The 18,245-nt window shown below is 43.1% G+C and overlaps 2 protein-coding genes across 3 annotated transcripts in view; both read right to left on the reverse strand.

Annotated features, from left to right (window-relative positions):
• adam17a (ADAM metallopeptidase domain 17a) overlaps positions 1–1,978 on the reverse strand; it is a 23,804-nt gene extending 21,826 nt beyond the window's left edge. The window contains exon 1 of one of the 2 annotated variants that reach the window (XM_014210241.3): positions 1,578–1,969. In XM_014210241.3, coding sequence (XP_014065716.1) covers positions 1,578–1,683 — 106 coding nt within the window. In that variant the 5' untranslated portion in view covers positions 1,684–1,969. Of the gene's footprint in view, positions 1–1,577 lie in introns of both variants that reach the window. The other variant, XM_045723382.2, reaches the window with a different exon arrangement.
• A 3,385-nt stretch (positions 1,979–5,363) lies between these two features.
• On the reverse strand, positions 5,364–17,641 carry LOC106610722 (14-3-3 protein beta/alpha-1). The gene is made up of 6 exons (XM_014210239.3): positions 17,412–17,641; positions 16,229–16,672; positions 7,957–8,080; positions 6,640–6,803; positions 6,204–6,299; positions 5,364–5,992 (listed from the first exon to the last, which is right to left on the reverse strand). The coding sequence occupies exons 2-6, from the start codon at positions 16,520–16,522 to the stop codon at positions 5,918–5,920; spliced, it is 753 nt and encodes a 250-aa protein (XP_014065714.1). The 5' UTR covers positions 16,523–16,672; positions 17,412–17,641; the 3' UTR covers positions 5,364–5,917.
• Between the last annotated feature and the right edge of the window lie 604 nt (positions 17,642–18,245).

Here is an 18,245-nt window from a genome sequence, read left to right on the forward strand (position 1 = left end):
ACTTTAACTATACATTCATGTGCATACTACCTCAATTGGGCCGACCAACCAGTTCTCCCGCACATTGGCTAACTGGGCTATCTGCATTGTGTCCTGCCAACCACCACCCGCCAAACCCTCTTTACGCTACTGCTACTCTCTGTTCATCATATATGCCTAGTCACTTTAACCATATCTACATGTACATACTACCTCAATCAGCCTGACAAACCGGTGTCTGTATGTAGCCTCGCTGCTTTCATAGCCTCGCTACTGTATATAGCCTGTCTTTTTACTGTTGTTTTATTTCTTTACCTACCTATTGTTCACCTAATACCTTTTTTGCACTATTGGTTAGAGCCTGTAAGTAAGCATTTCACTGTAAGGTCTACACCTGTTGTATTCAGCTTACGTGACAAATAAACTTTGATTTGATGGAAATATCTCGGGTGGAAAAATGCGCATATTGTTTTATGCGGATTTTAGAATATTCGCATGAAAATCTGTTGCAAATTGGATGGAAACCTAGCTTATCAAGGAGAATCTAAAATGCCCCAGGAAACATTTTCTCTCGGCCTTATGGCAAAACGTGTAGAATTGCAGGAAACTAGCTATGAAACTGTGAAATGTTCTCTCTGCGCCATGGTAAAATGTGTTGAATTGCAGAAAATGTGCTTTAAAACAGAAACATTTTGTCTGCGGCCAAGAGGAGGTCCTCTTTTTTGGGCCACTGGCCTACACACAAAAACCCCAAAATGCCAAAGTGGAATTGAAATTGTTACAAATTAATTAAATGAAACCCTTAAAATGTCTTGAGTCAATAAGTATTAAACACCTTTGCTATGGAGAGCCTAAATAAGAAGGTAGACTGTACAGAAAAAGAATACTCCAAAACATGCATCCTGTTTGCAACAGGGCACTAAAGTAACACTGCAAAAAACGTGGCAACGCAATTTACTGTTTGTCCTGAATACAAAGTGTTATATTGGGGGCACAGCCAATACAAGACATTACTGAATACCACTCTCTGTATTTAAGTATAGTGGGTATGCTTGTAATCGTTAAGGATTGGGGAGTTTTTCAGGATAAAATAAATAAAACGTAATGGAGCTAGGAACAGGCAAAATCCTAGAGGAAAACCTGGTTCCGTATGCTTTCTACCAGACACTGGGTGATGATTTCACCTTTCAGCAGGACAATAACCTAAAACACAAGGCCAAATCTAGTTGCTTAAAAAGAAGACTGAATGTTCAGAGTGGTCACAGAGGGCTGCCTCGCTTCTAGTCCTTAGCGAAATGCTTGTGATTTTTTTCTTCTTCTCCTATACTCGAAATAACATCTGCTAACCATGTGTATGTGACCAAATTTGATTGGATTTATGGATTTCTTACTGCAGCCAAGAGTCGCGCGAATCTGTGCGTGACGTCAGTTTGTCGTGTATTGGAAAAGTGATTCTTGCTTATATTCTTTATGGTGCAACAAACTAACATACAACAAAAACAGAACTAAAGGCCCAATTTGCATACATTTGACCGACAGCTTACCAGCAGCAACAACATGTATGCTAGCTAAATTAGGCGCTAGCGAACGGTACTCACCTAACTCCGGGTCATTTTCCCGTGTTTCTTCCTCAATGGCACTTGGTTTAATCGCACAATTGACCCAACAAGGAGCCCAAAAGGCTACAAGGACCAAATACTTCATCGTAAGGTTAAAATAGCTTACTCCACCACTGGTGTCATTATCGCAAGTTGTTGATGAATAATGTCAACACCGAACAGGTTGATCAAAAGGATTCCTTGAAGGCGACTTTATTCGCAAGACTTATAGAGCGCAAAGGTTAAAATGTCTAAAAATGCATTGTAGATTAGACTGAATTTAAATTTCAGTTAGCTACGCAAGTCGCTTTGATTTCCAAATGCTACTTCCGATACCGGAAGTTCATTGTTTGGAAAAAGGAACATCCGCTCAATGACTGTGTTCAGAGATACTTTTGAGGAGATGAGAAACGCCACTGGATTCGTATTAAAGCCCACTGTGTACGTTTCCCGTAAATTGGCAATGGGCCGGACCGCGTGGTGCATTCTGGGTACACCCGACAAGGAGATGTCTCCTTCAAAGAGTAATTGGGCGCTAGCACCTAACCCCAACATGAGCACGAATTACGTGAACAAGAAGGTCAACATTACAAATATTTTCCAGGATTTGAGATAATTAACTTGTCCTATGTAATATCGTATAGCTTTGAAATAGTGACATTACGTTCTTTCAAGGAAAATAGGCCGGTTTCTCGACTCATAGTCATACTCTGACTCAGTGGAGGCTGCTGAGTGGATGACGGTTCATAATAATGGCTGGAATGCCATCAAACACATGGAAACCTTATGTTTGATGTATTTGATACCATTCCACCTATTGCGCTCCAGCCATTACCACGAGCCCGTTCTCCTCCAATTAAGATGCCACCAACCTCCTGTGCCTGACTTTGAGATAATTATAACATGTCCTCAGGGGTGTGTGCATAGTCCCCTCCTGTACTCCCTGTTCACCCACGACTGCACGGCCAAACACAACTCTAACACCATCATTAAGTTTGCAACAGTTGTAGGCCTGATCACCGACAATGATGAGCCTATAGGGAGGAGGTCAGAGACCTGGCAGTGTGGTGCCAGGACAAAAACCTCTCACTCAATTTGATCAAGACAAAGGAGCTGATCGTGGACTACAGGAAAAGGCGGGCCGAACAGACCCCGATTAACATTGACAGGGCTGTAGTGGAGTGGGTCGAGAGTTTCAAGTTCCTTGGTGTCCACATAACCAACGAACTATCATGGTCCAAACATGTCAAGTCAGTCGTGAAGAGGGCACGACAACACGTTTTCCCCCTCAGGAGACTGAAAAGATTTGGCATGGGTCCCCAGATACTCAAAAAATTCTACAGCTGCACCATCTAGAGCATCCTGACCAGTTGCATCACCGCCTGGTATGGCAACTGCTCGACATCTGACCATAAGGCCCTACAGAGGGTAGTGCGTACAAACCAGTACATCACTGGGGTCAAGCTTCCTGCCATCCAGGACCTATATACTAGGCGGTGTCAGAGGAGAGCCCTAAAAATTATCAAAGACTCCAGTCACCCAAGTCATAGACTGTTCTCTCTGCTACCGCACAGCAAGCGGTACTGGAGCGCCAGGTCTAGGACCAAAAGGTTCCTTAACAGCTTCTACCCCCAAGCCATAAGACTGCTGAACAATTAATCAAATGGCCATCAGAAGATATTGTTATTTTATTGTGTTACTTTTTATTATTTCTTCAGTTTATTTGGTAAATATTTTCTTAACTCTTTCTTGAACTGCACTGTTGGTTAAGGGCTTGTAAGTAAGCATTTCACGGTAAGGTCTACACATGTTGTATTCGGCGCATGTGACGAATAAAGTTTGATTTGATTTGTTTGATTTGTAGTGTCGCATAGCTTTGATATCGTGTTTCTCGACTCATATGTTGCATTCACGTGCTAGTATCTGAAAGCGACAAGTCATACTCTAACTTTTAGAAGGGATAACGTGACAATTAGTTTAGAAACCGCTTGAAGCAGCATGACAACATGAACGCAATTGGTTGACATTCTGCTGGGCGGAGCTTTATACGTTTCACCATTCATTTCCCTCTGGGATTCTTATGACGCTTTCAAGACAACTGGGAACTCGGAAAAAACTAGGTCAAATGACGTCAGTGATCTTCAGGTCGGAACACCGGAACTTTGGAAAGTTGCCCCAGTTTCCGACTTGGCATTCCGAGTTGAATGGCCGTTCAAAACCATTTTTCCCAGTATGTCGTCTTTACGAGTTCCCAGTTATTTTGAACGCACTGAAGTCGGATGTCGGAGATTTCCGAGTTGTTATGAACACGTCAGTGTCTCCTTTTCTAATATATCTGGCATTTCGACCCAGATACGTCAAAGCAAAAGGCGAATAAAAATATCCTCTTTTGACAAATAAAAATGTCGCTGAGGGAACATTTAGGACAGGGAATGTATATCATACTCATGATGCACCCGCAGCAGGTCTATGGTATGGACTAGTTATTATCGAAAGGTTGGGTCACATTGACCTAGTGTATTAGGGCTCCAATGTTCACTCTTCTCAAAATTAATATATCATGTATTTTTTTTGTCTTTTATTATGATCCCCGTTAGCTGTTGCAAAAGCAGCAGGTACTCTTCCTGGGGTCCACACATAACATAATACAGAACATTAGTAGACAAGGACAGGTCAAGGACATAACTACATACATTTAACTGCACACAGCCTACATATCAATACATACACACAATATCTAGGTAGGTCAAACCAAGTTTGCTGTTCATTTTTGCAATATGAGATGGGAAGTCCATGCAATAATGGCTCTATAGAATACTGTACACTTTGAATGTGTTTTGGAGACTGAAAAGTCCTCTGGTGGCATGAATGGTGGGGTAAGTGTGTGTGTGTCAGAGCTGTGTGTAACTTGACTACGCAAACAATTTTGAATGAACATTGTTTCTTATACAAAGTAGTGACGCAGTAAGTCTCAACTCTTAGCCAAGAGACTGGCATGCATAGTATTTCTATTAGCCCTCTGATTACAATGAAGAGCAAAACATACCGCTCTGTTCTGGGCCAGCTGCAGCTTAACTAGGTCTTTCTTTGCAGCAAGATAAAACGAAACAAGAGCCTGCAGGACTTGCTTTTTGTGGCATAAAAAAAAAAGCAGAGCATCTCATGTGACATTTGCCCCCCCCCCCAATAGCATAGCTGTTGCTGACATGAACACTGGCCCAAAATTAGGTTAGATGACCTTACCAATTGTCAGCTGATCTATAAAATGTGAGAAATCAGGTTCAAAAACAGCACACAGATGAACAAAAGACAAAACGGGATACCTACACGGTTAAAAAACACACCACACTGGAAAGACCAGCTCGAGATTGGTTTATAAAATGTAATTTTTATTAATGTTACATAGCTGATACATAGGGCATTAAACATTTCCACGAGGCTTTTGGGGACTACAGTATATGATCAGCAAAAAACACAATAGTGGTCCAAATCGCTAATGACAACCTCCGGGACTAACCAAACGCCCTCTAACATGTGCACACACCTGCATTGAAAAGTACTAAATTGGACACTTGGACTTGGTGTGTATACAGCATTGGTTTCCGTTCCAGTGCACTATTAAATTACATGCATGTAGGAGTATTTTTTTCTTCTTCCCATTATCAGATTGTTTTTATTTGGGGTTTTTAGAATGCCCCACCTCTGTATTGTCTTCAACCAGACATGCTTTATACCGTAACCAGAGGGAGTGAGGAAAGACCTTGTCAGAACCAATGGGAAAAAAAATAAAAAAAATCACCTGGGTGCCAGCTCATAGACTGGCCGTCCCTGCAGTATCAAACAATTGGACTTGTCCATGTTGGACGTCAGCAGCTGTAACTGTACCAGATAACGGAGGATGAGGGAACTATTCATCCTATCCTGCTTAGCAAACACCCCTGTTCAAAGAATACTTGACTGCCCTGGTGTTTGATGGGACTAACATTTGTAGCTCAGCAAAACCCCTAGAATTCCTTATTTTTTCCTCTAATTTGGACTAAAACGTTGATACAAAGAGGTGAAGCTATTGATAATTATCTAACAGCAGAAACTGCACATATGGAAGGCCAGGATGAACACAAACCAAAGAATGGAGTTTGTTTTCCTCTCCAGTCAAATTTTTTTTTTGTCCAAAAACTGCAGTGTGAAAAGACAAATGATTTTGGAATTTCCATACGCAGTTTTTTCAGTAATGGGTTTCATTGCTAGAATCAGTTTGAAGTGGAGCAATAAAGGAATGGAGACGTGTAAAATGGTTATTTTTCGTTTTTTTTTTTTTTGGAGATGACTCCGTGTGAGTTTCAGTTCTCGTTCTCTCCGGCCTCGCCGGCTTCTCCGCCTTCCCCTTCCTCGGGAGCGTTGTCGGATGTCCATAACTGGAGAGAGAAAGAGACACAGACGTCAAAAACAAAAAACTTGTTAGTAGACAACTCATTACCCACGCAGACAGTCTTCCAACTGAACATTGTCATACCATCGCTACAAAAAAAAAAAAAATGAGAAAAGCATACAAGTTTCATTTTAAACAGACAGTAAATATTGACTAGAATAAGGAACATGGCAGAGCAGATAGTTCCCTTCCCTCACTGTCAGGTTGTCTCTGAGCAGTTGCATGATGAGAGTGCTGTCTTTGTAGGACTCCTCGTTCAGTTTGTCCAGCTCTGCAATGGCGTCGTCAAATGCCTCGACACAAAAAAAAAATTAAAATTACTACACGGCCAGCTTCAAAGTAGAATAACTGTGCAAAATCCAAGCTACCATAGATAAGAGTAAACCCGCGGCATGTCCAGCACAGATATTAAACTATGTACTTGATATCGCTCATTGAAATACATTTTTCCAGAAGCGACATAAGTCAACCAATTCACACACTTACCTACGTGTTAGCAATTCAAACACACCACTTATCTTTCATTCATTCTTACAGAACAAGCAGATAACAAGGAACTTTTCCACATTTCAAACAAAGTCCCCAGATCTAAAGAAAACAGGGTACAGGACAGAGGGGTGAGGCTGGACTGACCTGTTTCGCCAGTGAGCATGCCTTCTCTGGGGAGTTGAGGATCTCGTAGAAGAAGACTGAGAAGTTGAGGGCCAGGCCCAGGCGGATGGGATGCGTGGGGTCCATCTCCTTCTTGCTGATGTCAAACGCCTGCTGATACGCCTCCTGAGAGTTTTCTATGGTCGCTGGGGAGCACACAGATCAAAGCGGACGTTATTGGAGGCAATGGTAGCGTGACACCCCACTGGACTCTTATTTCGACTAACACCAAGTTCGAGACTGACTGAAGCCGGATTCACTCAAATTCCCTCTGTAGCGATTATGATACAGGCTAGTGGACATTGACAGCTAGTGGGTGTTAGGTTAAAAGACTACAAGTGTACTATTGGACAATTCTCTGTGACATGTTCTCAGCAATAAGCAACTGAACATCGCAGTCGAGTGGCACATTGATTTCCTTTTGTCCAAGCCTCACTTGAAATGCACATGCTTATAACGGGGCGTAGAGTTCTTTAGCGTGCATCACACAATGGGTGCCAGTGGGAGTCTCAGAGGCCCATACAGTAGGCTAGAACCCTCCCCTCTTCATCGTCTCCTCCTACGAGACGGTTCCCTGCGGTCGTGTGAGTGCGTGTGACGCCTCACTTGACACCGTTTCCAGCTCTGTGACAAAATGTGCCGTTCTATTTCGGCCGCTGCACGAGGGGGCTCGGAGTTTTAAAGCAGAGCCTCACGAAGACTCATTTGAACCTCCTCGCAGACTGTAGAACGATGGCATGTGACAGAATCCTAAAGAATGTCTTGCAATAGTGCCGATCAAAGGCTTCTTTATTAGGACGTGACTCGGGAGGGGAGATTCATATTGGGGCTGTTACGCAAATCAGAGGGAGGCGAATTCGATAGGGTTGCGAGGAACAATGTCTATACTCCACAGAACATTCACTTTATGCCCCACACTGTCATTTAAGCCTGCTTAGATGTCATTCTGGGATTTAGAGAAAGGGGGATTTCAAAAGAAAAAAAGTTTGTATTTTACATATCTGGCTCGAGTAGCACCTGGGCTAGGGAGATTACTACATTTTAGTCATTTAGCAGACGCTCTTATCCAGAGCAATTTGGGTTAAGTGCCTTGCTCAAGGGCACCGGCAGATTTTTCACCAAGTCGGCTAGGGGATTCAAATCAGCGAACTTTCGGTTACTGGGCCAAAGCTCGCTAGGGTACCTGCCACCCCATTCAGAGTAATTCACACACCTAAAAATGTAGGTCTATTGCTTGCAAATACCAACATGGCAAAAACCTCACGCAGTAATCAGTTCGAGGGGACATTTCAATCTCACCTGTCTTGTCATCCCCGGAGGCGACTTCGGCAAGGTATCTGTAGTAGTCGCCCTTCATCTTAAGATAGAAGACTTTGCTTTCGGCGTTTGTGGAGTTCTCAATTAAATATTTATTCAGAAGTTCCTGTGCAAAGGAAACTGGGATTAATCATTTGTACACACACACACTGCATAAACTTCCATCCATTTGACAGTCAATGTTTATTATTGAAATCCTGTTAACATACTTTGACTGGCTGAAGAAAGAAGGTTGATTGTGATTGGCTGAGACAACATACACCCAAACATGACCATGTGAGTTGAGTTCCCAACCAAACCCTCCCATACCAGTGGTAGGCAACTAAGCCTCGATCTTCCCGTTACAACTGTGATGTATCCAACAAAAACTGGGTGAGCAGCATTAGCGACAGTACTGGAGCAAGGAGGTGTATCATCAAACACACGTTTCAAAATTCACATAGCGATTATCTGAAAAAATGTGATGGAGCCTGTGACCCAATGTGATTGACCAGTTCAGTGGCCTCGTGTGATGACATCATGCGAGTGATGTCCATGCAGGATGTGCCCACACGAGGGAGGCATACACTCGTAGGGCTGTGACAGTCAACAAATTTTGGATGACGGTAATTGGCCAGCCAAATGACCGTGGTCACCGTAATAAGTCAGTCCGTCCCCCCCCCCCCCCCCCCCTCGCACATTTCCTCCTATCAGCTCCTGACTGCTGCAATAGAATGTGTGTCAACATTCAAGTCAATGATGGCATAATGGATGACTGGCAGCCATTGCGAAGAGCAAAGCAGGAAGTAAAAGCAGGAAGTGTACCCATCAATGTGCTGTGATTTGTTTATTTAACTCCGACATTAGAAGAACATTTTTAAATGCATTCCATCGCATGAGCCACATCAGTTATCACTTGAATAAACATTTTACAGTACCATGAAAATGATCACAATACCAGGCAGCCATTGCTAGTGTACCCATGATTATAGCGCGAATGCCCAGACGTCCAGTCTTCATTATGCTGCTCATTCTTAACCAGAAATCCCACCATTGTTTTTTGTCATTTTATTTTCATGACCGTCTTCATCCATAACTGTCAGCTACACGGTTACACAGTCACTTGTTCCAGCCCTAGACACACATACGGAGTCCACCATGAGTCCAGCGTGAGTAGACAGCAAGAGCCTAGCTGTGCATATGGGCAGGCAGCAGTGGTTTCAGCATAAGCAGGGTGGGAGCCAGCATTTTGCACTGCGTCAAGTCATTCCAACTTGTCCATAATGAGGCCAGGCCTCCTGTGGGTTCCTGACCGTCTTTTACCCCAGATTCTTCTGGGCTCCTTTCGTTCCAACGTTCCTCAGCGCTCTGTCTCAGAAGCAAAACCAGCGGCTGAATGCACCGGCTAAAACTGGGAAAGAGCAGCACTGCTTGTATGCTACAGCTTAGATAGCACTCCCAGGCCCCCCACAGCATATGCATCTATATTTAAACCCACAGCAGCAGCAGAAAGTCCAGCATCACTGCAGACCAGTTCATCTGCAACACACTAAACATACTGAAGAGGGTAGAGGGAATACAGTAGGAGCGATGGCCTACATTTCATCTGGGGTTCAATCCAAGACTCCTTCTGTAAGAGAAATGTATCAGCTCCTGACACCGAGGTCTGGAATGCTTGATCGCCAGTTAGTTAGCGTGAAGGAGCCTACCCAGCCAACTCATCAGGATCAGTCTCCAAAAGTGCCTGACCTGCTGCCTGATTACAGCGAATCTGTCAGTGAGACCAAGGGTTTAAGTCACATTAACTTGTTTTAAATATCAGATTAAAACGAGTTCGCCGCAGAGGAGGCTGACAGACCTAAAATGGCATCTACTGACACTGACAGGCAGTGAGTCGAAGTGGGCGTGTCTCAGGGCTCATCCAGCCCTGCCCCCACTCTTACCCGAGCCACTCCCACCCAGTCTACTTACAGACGAGATTAGTCTAGATACACGGCACGCTCAAATGTCTCAAGTTCCAAGCATTCCTTCCCATACATCACCCTGCCTGCAGTCGAGTGGAGGGAGAGTGGCCTGGTTGTTCACATTGTCTTCAGTTCACACAGCGCTCTAGTTTCACACAGACCAAGGCAGTCTTCATTAGGCACCAAAAGGAAGGAAACAGGGAGGAATTACATGAACCTGTCCAATAGGAAACGCTCATTTAAGTTTTTGGTGTCAAAACATTTTGCTACGGTGTGCCCTAATAAAACGGGCTCCTCTCTCTCATCTGCGGCTATGATATAGGCCTAACAAGAGCTGATGGTGCAATTCTCCAGTGTTCGACTAATTGTAGTACTGTGGCTGTGCTCTTCTATTGGAGATGAGCATTATCGTGAACATACTTTTGTGCTAGTCCATCTAAAAACTACTGTGCGAACCTGGCGAGACCATCCTGGATTGTTGTGTAGTGGGCCACGTTCTGTTCTGTCGAACCGATGCCTGAAAGTGGAGCACTGAAAACAGCCTGCACCATCCTCAGCAGGACTTCAATTTCCCGGCAGCGTCGATGGCCACGGCCTAATCAACTATAAGTGAACCGATTCTGACCACAATCAACTGTAGTTTCTAACAGATTGAGAGGTGGTTATTGGGGGTAACTGTCCAGCTTCCATGATCTATTCCCATACACAGTGCAGACACGCAGGGTGGGTAAGGGCAGTGTCTGCATGGCCGTGGGCACCAGAGGGGTTCCACCCAGTCCGGCATGACATCGCCTCAGTGGAAAATGAGTGCTGTGTTATCCAGGCCTACTTCAGCACAGTCAAGCCAAGGCCTGTCAGCTGAGAGGAGACAGGTGGTTACATGCACCAGTAGCCAGCCGCCGAGCAGAAGGGGCGAGTTCAGGCAAGCAGCGAGATAAACATTCTCATAGGCTGGCTCCACCACGCCCTCCGTCAACACTGGCAGGCATCTGAGTCAGAGCCACACGCACTAGAGAGCGGCGAGCACACAGACGTGGAGTAGCTTTAAGGTGTGGTCAGAAGATGTGCCCATCTGTACGGTTTACATAACCATGACTCACTGGCATAAAGGAAAAGAGAGGGTGGTTAACCAACCTGACCTACACCACAGCCTACAGTTAGCTGCTTATCAGTTATGCCTACATACATAGGGATTGCCATTGTTTGCTCGTATAGAGAACCACTATGCATATATGCCACAAAAACAAAACAAATCTGTTGGTGACCATTAATAAATCGGTCAGAGTAAATAACAGCAACCCAATTAGAATGGCAGGGGCAATGAAATGTGATTAGCAAGTGACATGCTTTGAATATCTCCCTGGCTAGATGTTCACAATTGATCCGTGGACACTGCCACCTTTAAAAAAAAAAAAAAAATGTTTTATAATCAGTAGAGATGTGGGACATATTGTCATAAAGCCTTAATGGTATTCCTATATGTATGGTTCAGTGCTAGATTTGTAAGCACACTGGAGCCCAAACGCTGCCCACCCCCCCAACCCAATCCCCTCATCTCAGACCTCCTTGTGTCTAAAGGCCAGCAGCTCAGTGCAATTCTCTCAACCTCTCAGTTAAGCCTCCAGATCCTCCCTTAATCCACTATCAAGACCGGATAGGAATAAATGGGCAGAGCCATTCACTAGTACAGGCTTGGATTTAAGTTGCCCCTGGGAAAAATAAATAAATACATTTTTTTTTTTTAAAAGAGTCCGTAGTAGAAAGTCCAGTCAGTGACAGTCAAGTAATATTACTGGAAGGGAACCCAAAAATATTTTTTCCTGCATGTTTCAGTTTTAAAATCAGAGAGTAGCCCCCAATGGGTAGCAAGCTAGGTTAGTGAGGTTGAGAGATATAGCCTATTGAACAAACTGGGCTACACAACACAATTCTGAATGAACTCTTCCACTTGGCTAGCTTCATTACAACTCATGTGCCAGATGAATCTATGTGAATGGTCTGTGCTAGCCGGGATCATTGGGACGTCACTACTCCATTGCAGTTAACGTTTTTTTTTTTTAAATGGTTAAGGTAAAGGTTATGGTTAGGGTAGGTATGTCCCAAGGAACCTAGATAGCGCGGGCCCTATGCGAATATCAAAACAGGAGGAGCCCACACACTCCCAGTTTTAGACCTGTAACAGCACAGCTCTTGATAGCCACCACTGGTAGTCCACCAGTGCCTACTCCACCCATTCTGACACACCTTGCCATGCAGACACACTGGTTTGTGACCTTTGTCATTCTGCACCATTACGTCGTTAAACACCATTGTTCAGTGTGACATTCCCAACAGGAAGAAACCGGAGAGAGGATGAAAATACAATACTACCTTCTCATCTCAGGGCCGGGGGGAGATCACCATTTTAGACCGTAGGAACTCATGGAGAATCGTGGGACATGACATTTGACCCACATTGGATTGAAACAATCTAATATTAGTCTCTGTTTAGAGCAAGAGAAATGAGAGGTGTGATATGCTTAACCTCTATGGGCTAGGTGGGACGCTAGCGTCCCCCCCGTGGTGCACTCCATCAACAGCAGGTGCATTTCAAGAGCGGCAAATTTGAATCCAAATAAATGTCAAAATTCAAATTTCTCAAACATACAACCATTTTACACCCTTTGAAAGATAAACATCTCCTTAATCTAACCACGTTTTACGATTTCAAAAAGGTTTTACGGCAAAAGCATAAATTTAGAGTATGTTAGGACAGTACATTTACAAGAGTTGTGTGTAATGTTTTGTCAATTCAAAGACAGGGTCACCAAAACCATAAAACCAGCTAAAATGATGCACTAACCTTTTACAATCTCCATCAGATGACACTCCTAGGACATTATGTTAGACAATGCATGCATTTCTAGTTCTATCAAGTTCATATTTATATCCAAAAACAGCGTTTTACTATGGCATTGATGTTGAGGAAATCGTTTCCCTCCAATAACCGGCAGTCAAGTCAACACCACAAATTAAATAATTAAAATTAGAAAACATTGGTAAAATATTATATTGTCATTTAAAGAATTATAGATTTACATCTCTTGAACGCAATCAACTTGCCAGATTTAAAAATAACCTTACTGGGAAATCACACTTTGCAATAATCTGAGCACTGCGCCCAGAAAAATACGCGTTGCGATACAGACTAGACGTCATGTTGGGGAGATCTAAAATCGAAAATACTATGTAAATAATCCATTACCTTTGATTCTCTTCATCAGATGTCACTTCCAGGTATCACAGGTCCATAACGAATGTAGTTTTGTTCAAAAAAGCTCATCATTTATGTCCAAAAATCTGTCTTGTTAGCACATGATCTAAGCCAGCCGGACTTCTCGTCATGAACGAGGGGAAAAAATATATTTACGTTCGTTCAAACATGTCAAACGTTGTATAGCATAAATCATTAGGGCCTTTTTTAACCAGAACATGAATAATATTCAAGGTGGACGAATGCATACTCTTTTATAACGTATTGGAACGAGGGTACCCAACATGAACTCGCGCGCCAGGTGTCTAATGGGCCATCATCGTTCCATGGCTCTTGTTCGGTCAGATCTCCCTCCAGAAGACTCAAAACACTTTGTAAAGGCTGGTGACATCTAGTGGAAGCAATAGGAAGTGCCAAAATATTCCTCAGCCCCTGTGTTTTTCAATGGGATAGGTTTAAAGGTAATACAACACATCAGGTATCCACTTCCTGTCAGAAAATGTCTCAGGGTTTTGCCTGCCAAATGAGTTCTGTTATACTCACAGACACCATTCAAACAGTTTTAGAAACTTTAGGGTGTTTTCTATCCATATATAATAAGTATATGCATATTCTAGTTACTGGGTAGGATTAGTAACCAGATTAAATCGGGTACATTTTTTTTATCTAGCCGTGCAAATACTGCCCCCTAGCCCTAACAGGTTAACAGATCAAGTAAATTAATGGTTGGGTTCAGGGAAACGCTCACTGCTGAGAGTGAGACCAGAGTAAAGGTCAATTCCATTTCAAATGAGTCAATTCAGGAGTAAAAATAAATAAAAATAAAAAATAGAAGTATATAAAAGTACCAGTCAAAAGTTGACACCTACTCATTCAAGAGTTTATTTTTACAATGTTCTACATTGTAGAATAATAGTGAAGACATCAAAACTATGAAATAACGCATATGGAATCATGTAGTAAACAACAAAAAAGTGTTCAACATATGAAAATATATTTTATATTTGAGATTCTTCAAAGTAGCCACCCATTGCACTCTCCGGCATTCTCTCAACCAGCTTCACCTGGAATGCTTTTCCAACAGTCTTGAAGGAGTTCCCACATATGCTGTGAACTTGTTTGCTGCCTTTCTTTCACTCTGCGGTCCAACTCATCCCAAACCATCTCAATTGGGTTGAGGTCGAGTGATTGTGGAGGCCAGATCATCTGATGCAGCACTCCATCAATCTCCTTGGTCAAATAGCCCTTACACAGCCTGGAGGTGTGTTTTGGGTCATTGTCCTGTTAGAAAACAAATGATAGTGGTTCTAAGCGCAAACCAGATGGGATGGCATATCGCTGCAGAATGCTGTGGTAGCCATGCTGGTTAAGTGTGCCTTGAATTCTAAATAAATCACTGACAGTGTCACCAGCAAACCACCCCCACACCTCCTCCATGCTTCACGGTGGGAACCACACATGCGGAGATCATCTGTTCACCTACTCTGCGTCTCAAAGACACGGCGGTTGGAACCAAAAAGCTCACATTTGGACTCAGACCAAAGGACAGATTTCCACCAGTATTATGTCCATTGCTCATGTTTCTTGGCCCAAGCATGTCTCTTCTTATCGGTGTCCTTTAGTAGTGGTTTCTTTGCAGCAATTTGACCATGAAGGCCTGATTCACGCAGTCTCCTCAGTTGATGTATCTGTTACTTGAACTCTGAAGCATTTATTTGGGCTGCAATTTCTGAGGCTGGTAACTAATGAACTTATCCTCTGCAGCAGAGGTAACTCTGGGTCTTCCTTTCCTGTGGCGGTCCTCATGAGAGCCAGTTTCATCATAGCGCTTGGTTTTTGCAACTGCGCTTGAAGAAACTTTCAAAGTTCTTGAAATGTTCTACATTGACTGACCTTCATGTCAAAGTATGATGGACTGTCATTTCTCTTTGCTTATTTGAGCTGTTCATGCCATAATATGGACTTGGTCTTTTACCAAATAGGGGTATCTTCTGTATGCCACCCCTACCTTCTCACAACACAACTGATTGGCTCAAACGCATTGAGGAAAGAAATTCCACAAATAAACTTAACATGGTACACCTGTTAATCGAAATGCATTCCAGGTGACTACCTCAATAAGGTGGTTGAGAGAATGCCAAGAGTGCAAAGCTGTGCAAAACTTCAAAGAATCTAATATATTTTAATTTGTTAACACTTTTTTGGTTAACACATATGGAATCATAATCATGTAGTATTTCATGGTTGATGTGTTCACCATTATTCTACAATGTAGAAAATCATTTTTAAAAAAATAAAGAAAAACCATTGAATGAGTATGTGTCCAACTTTTGACTGGTACTGTATGTGCAATTCTATCTGAATTGTGACAGAATTTAACCCAATGCTGGTAGACTGATAACATAGTGGAAAAATCTGCATAGCTATGCTTTTGTTAAGCAAACAATGTCTTTCATCAAGTAATGTAGTGTTGACTGTTCAGAGAAGGCATTGCTCATAATTTAAGGAGTCCCTTTTCTTCAGCACATTTATCCAGACAGCATTGAGTTGAGATTCCTGTGGCAGTATGGCTGGGTGAATTACTGATGTCTCATGCTTGCACTGATACACTCAAATATGCCTCAAGAGGACAAGGGCAGTCTCAGAAGAACACTAACCAAACACTTTCAAGACCTAGAAAGATGACTAATCAACTATTTCAAATTATATCTTTGTCTTTCATGTAATTATTTTACATCCATATACATTGTCAATATAATGATGCAACACAGTGACTAATTGTCTGACTAGTGACCACACTTTCCCAACTCCAAGCTGTGAGAGGGTGAGATGGGTGTATTCAGTATCCTAGGCCAGTGGTTCCAACTGGCCTAGGTTACTGTACCACCAACTGAATTTCGCTCTACCCGGCATACCCCTTCATGTACATTTTACCAGAAGGTATATGGTCCTAGTATCCCTGGTTGGGAACCACTGTCCTAGGCTTGTACCATACGCGAACACCCACTTTACGTACCAAACATTTCCAGCAGAATTAATCTGTACTAATACTACATACCAGCACGTCGTTGCAGATATCTCTCAGCTCTCCCTCCACTTTCTCTCGGTATTCGTTGACCATTGCGAGCTTCTTGTCGCTTCCCTCGGTCTTCTGTCCGATGCTGGAGATGACCCTCCATGCCGACCGCCGTGCTCCGACAACGTTCTTGTATGCGACAGATAGCAGGTTCCTCTCCTCGTTTGACAGCTCGCCCCCCTGCTCCGTTACCTCCTTCATGGAGGCGGCCATGTCATCGTAGCGCTCGGCTTGCTCTGCCAACTTCGCCTTCTGAATAAGATCCGTTTTATCCATTGTTTGTTTATTATTTAGTGTGTAACCTTATCTTGACTCGCCGGGGAAGGTTTCAAAACAATAGGAGTCCAGGAATGCAACAGCGAATAAATTGAATTGGGAGGTACAAGATGGAGAGAAGGGGATGCTCCGGAGTATTCCACCAAAAACCTGCAAGTGTAAAACGGGAGGTTTATGTCACTGTTAGTCAATTTATTATGGAAGAGGATGTGACCCAATGTAGTGAATGCACTTTTACTAGCAGCAGCGTATTATAAACTGAAGCCGATATAAATAACTATTTGAGAACAATCAAACTTGGAAAAACGTTACAGGTTACACGCGCTAGCTACGGTTACATTCGGGTGTGTGCGCGTGTCATGCGTGAGTGGACGTGGTGTCTGTCAAATTCGATGGGTCGCTGCCGTTAGCTAGCTAGTGACACAGTACCAGTAGCTAGCTGACGTTCGTTAGTTAGCTTTGAGTCTTTCTGGGTTATCTACATTTATCTAGTTAGCAATCATAGTTAGTTAGGCTGGCAATTAAACTAACGTTCGTGGTCACAGTTACTGACTGTAACGACGTTAGCTAACATTCAGACAGTGCTACCACAGACTACGCTAGAGATAAAGTTATCTAGCTACATCCCCACTAGGTTGACATTTATTAAAAACAAAAATGATGCATCCATCTTGCTTCGACCAGACAAACTAACATTAACCCGCCAGATGACCATCTAGCTAACGTTAGCCTACGATAGTAAAAGATACCTAGTAACGTTAGCGTTGGGCCACTCCTTTCATCATGAATGGATTGCAACAACACAACGTTACCACGCTACAAAAGAAACATAATTTCCAAATCGCAAACAACAAAAAAAGATTGAAATAGGATCTCTGAATGTTCTAACCTTCTAAGGTCCCGATTTCTTCCTCCGAATTGATCCGCTTTTGAGATTGGTATGAGGCCGAGTGGAAAAACAGCAGACATGCAATTCAACCCAACATGCTAGGGCGGCTCTAGCTGAGAATGATTTTCCAATCAGAAATATAAATGTTCACCTGTCAACGATGGTTTCTAGAGATACTAGCCAGTAGCTATTTTGCGCGGGGAAAGGGGGCGGGAGTTCAGGGACATGTTCGACTAGTGTGTAGGCTGCGGCTGGGGCCACGGGGTTTCCTCCAATTAGAACAAGGGAGAAGACGTCACCATTGCCATGGTTATCCTTAGTTCCTGCCCACTTCCATCTGCACGAGGCGGGCGTGGCACGCGAGATATTCCTAATTCCCCCTTAATACCCTTTCTCCCTCTGAAACTTTGATTTTGTGGGTGATGTCGGCCATACAACCTTGACCAAATTACCCCATATTAGTGCTCACTAAAGCAAATGATGGCTTTAATAAAATGTTCACTGCACAGAACACATGATGCTGGTAATAGGGCACACAGAGCACAGACCAATTTATTACATTCTTTGTGTCAATTTTCCGTATTTAATTTCACCCATGGGGAAATGTCCCTGAATCTTGATGGTGATATTATGCCTCGGATGATCAACTGTCTGGGTCATCTGCATCCCCTTGTGTTCATGTTGTTTCCCCTGTGGCCATGATTTCTAGCCCCTAGATGAAAAGGGGACTTCCGTGTCATAACTTGCTATGATTGTTGTGATTGCCTAATAATTTGTGGCTTGGTTTCTAAAAAAATAGCATCACAGTGGTAGAAGTGGTCTGGCGATAGGCAA

The sequence above is a fragment of the Salmo salar genome, chromosome 09, assembly GCF_965601325.2.
Source record: "Salmo salar chromosome 09, fSalSal1, whole genome shotgun sequence".
Taxonomy (NCBI): Eukaryota; Metazoa; Chordata; class Actinopteri; order Salmoniformes; family Salmonidae; genus Salmo; species Salmo salar.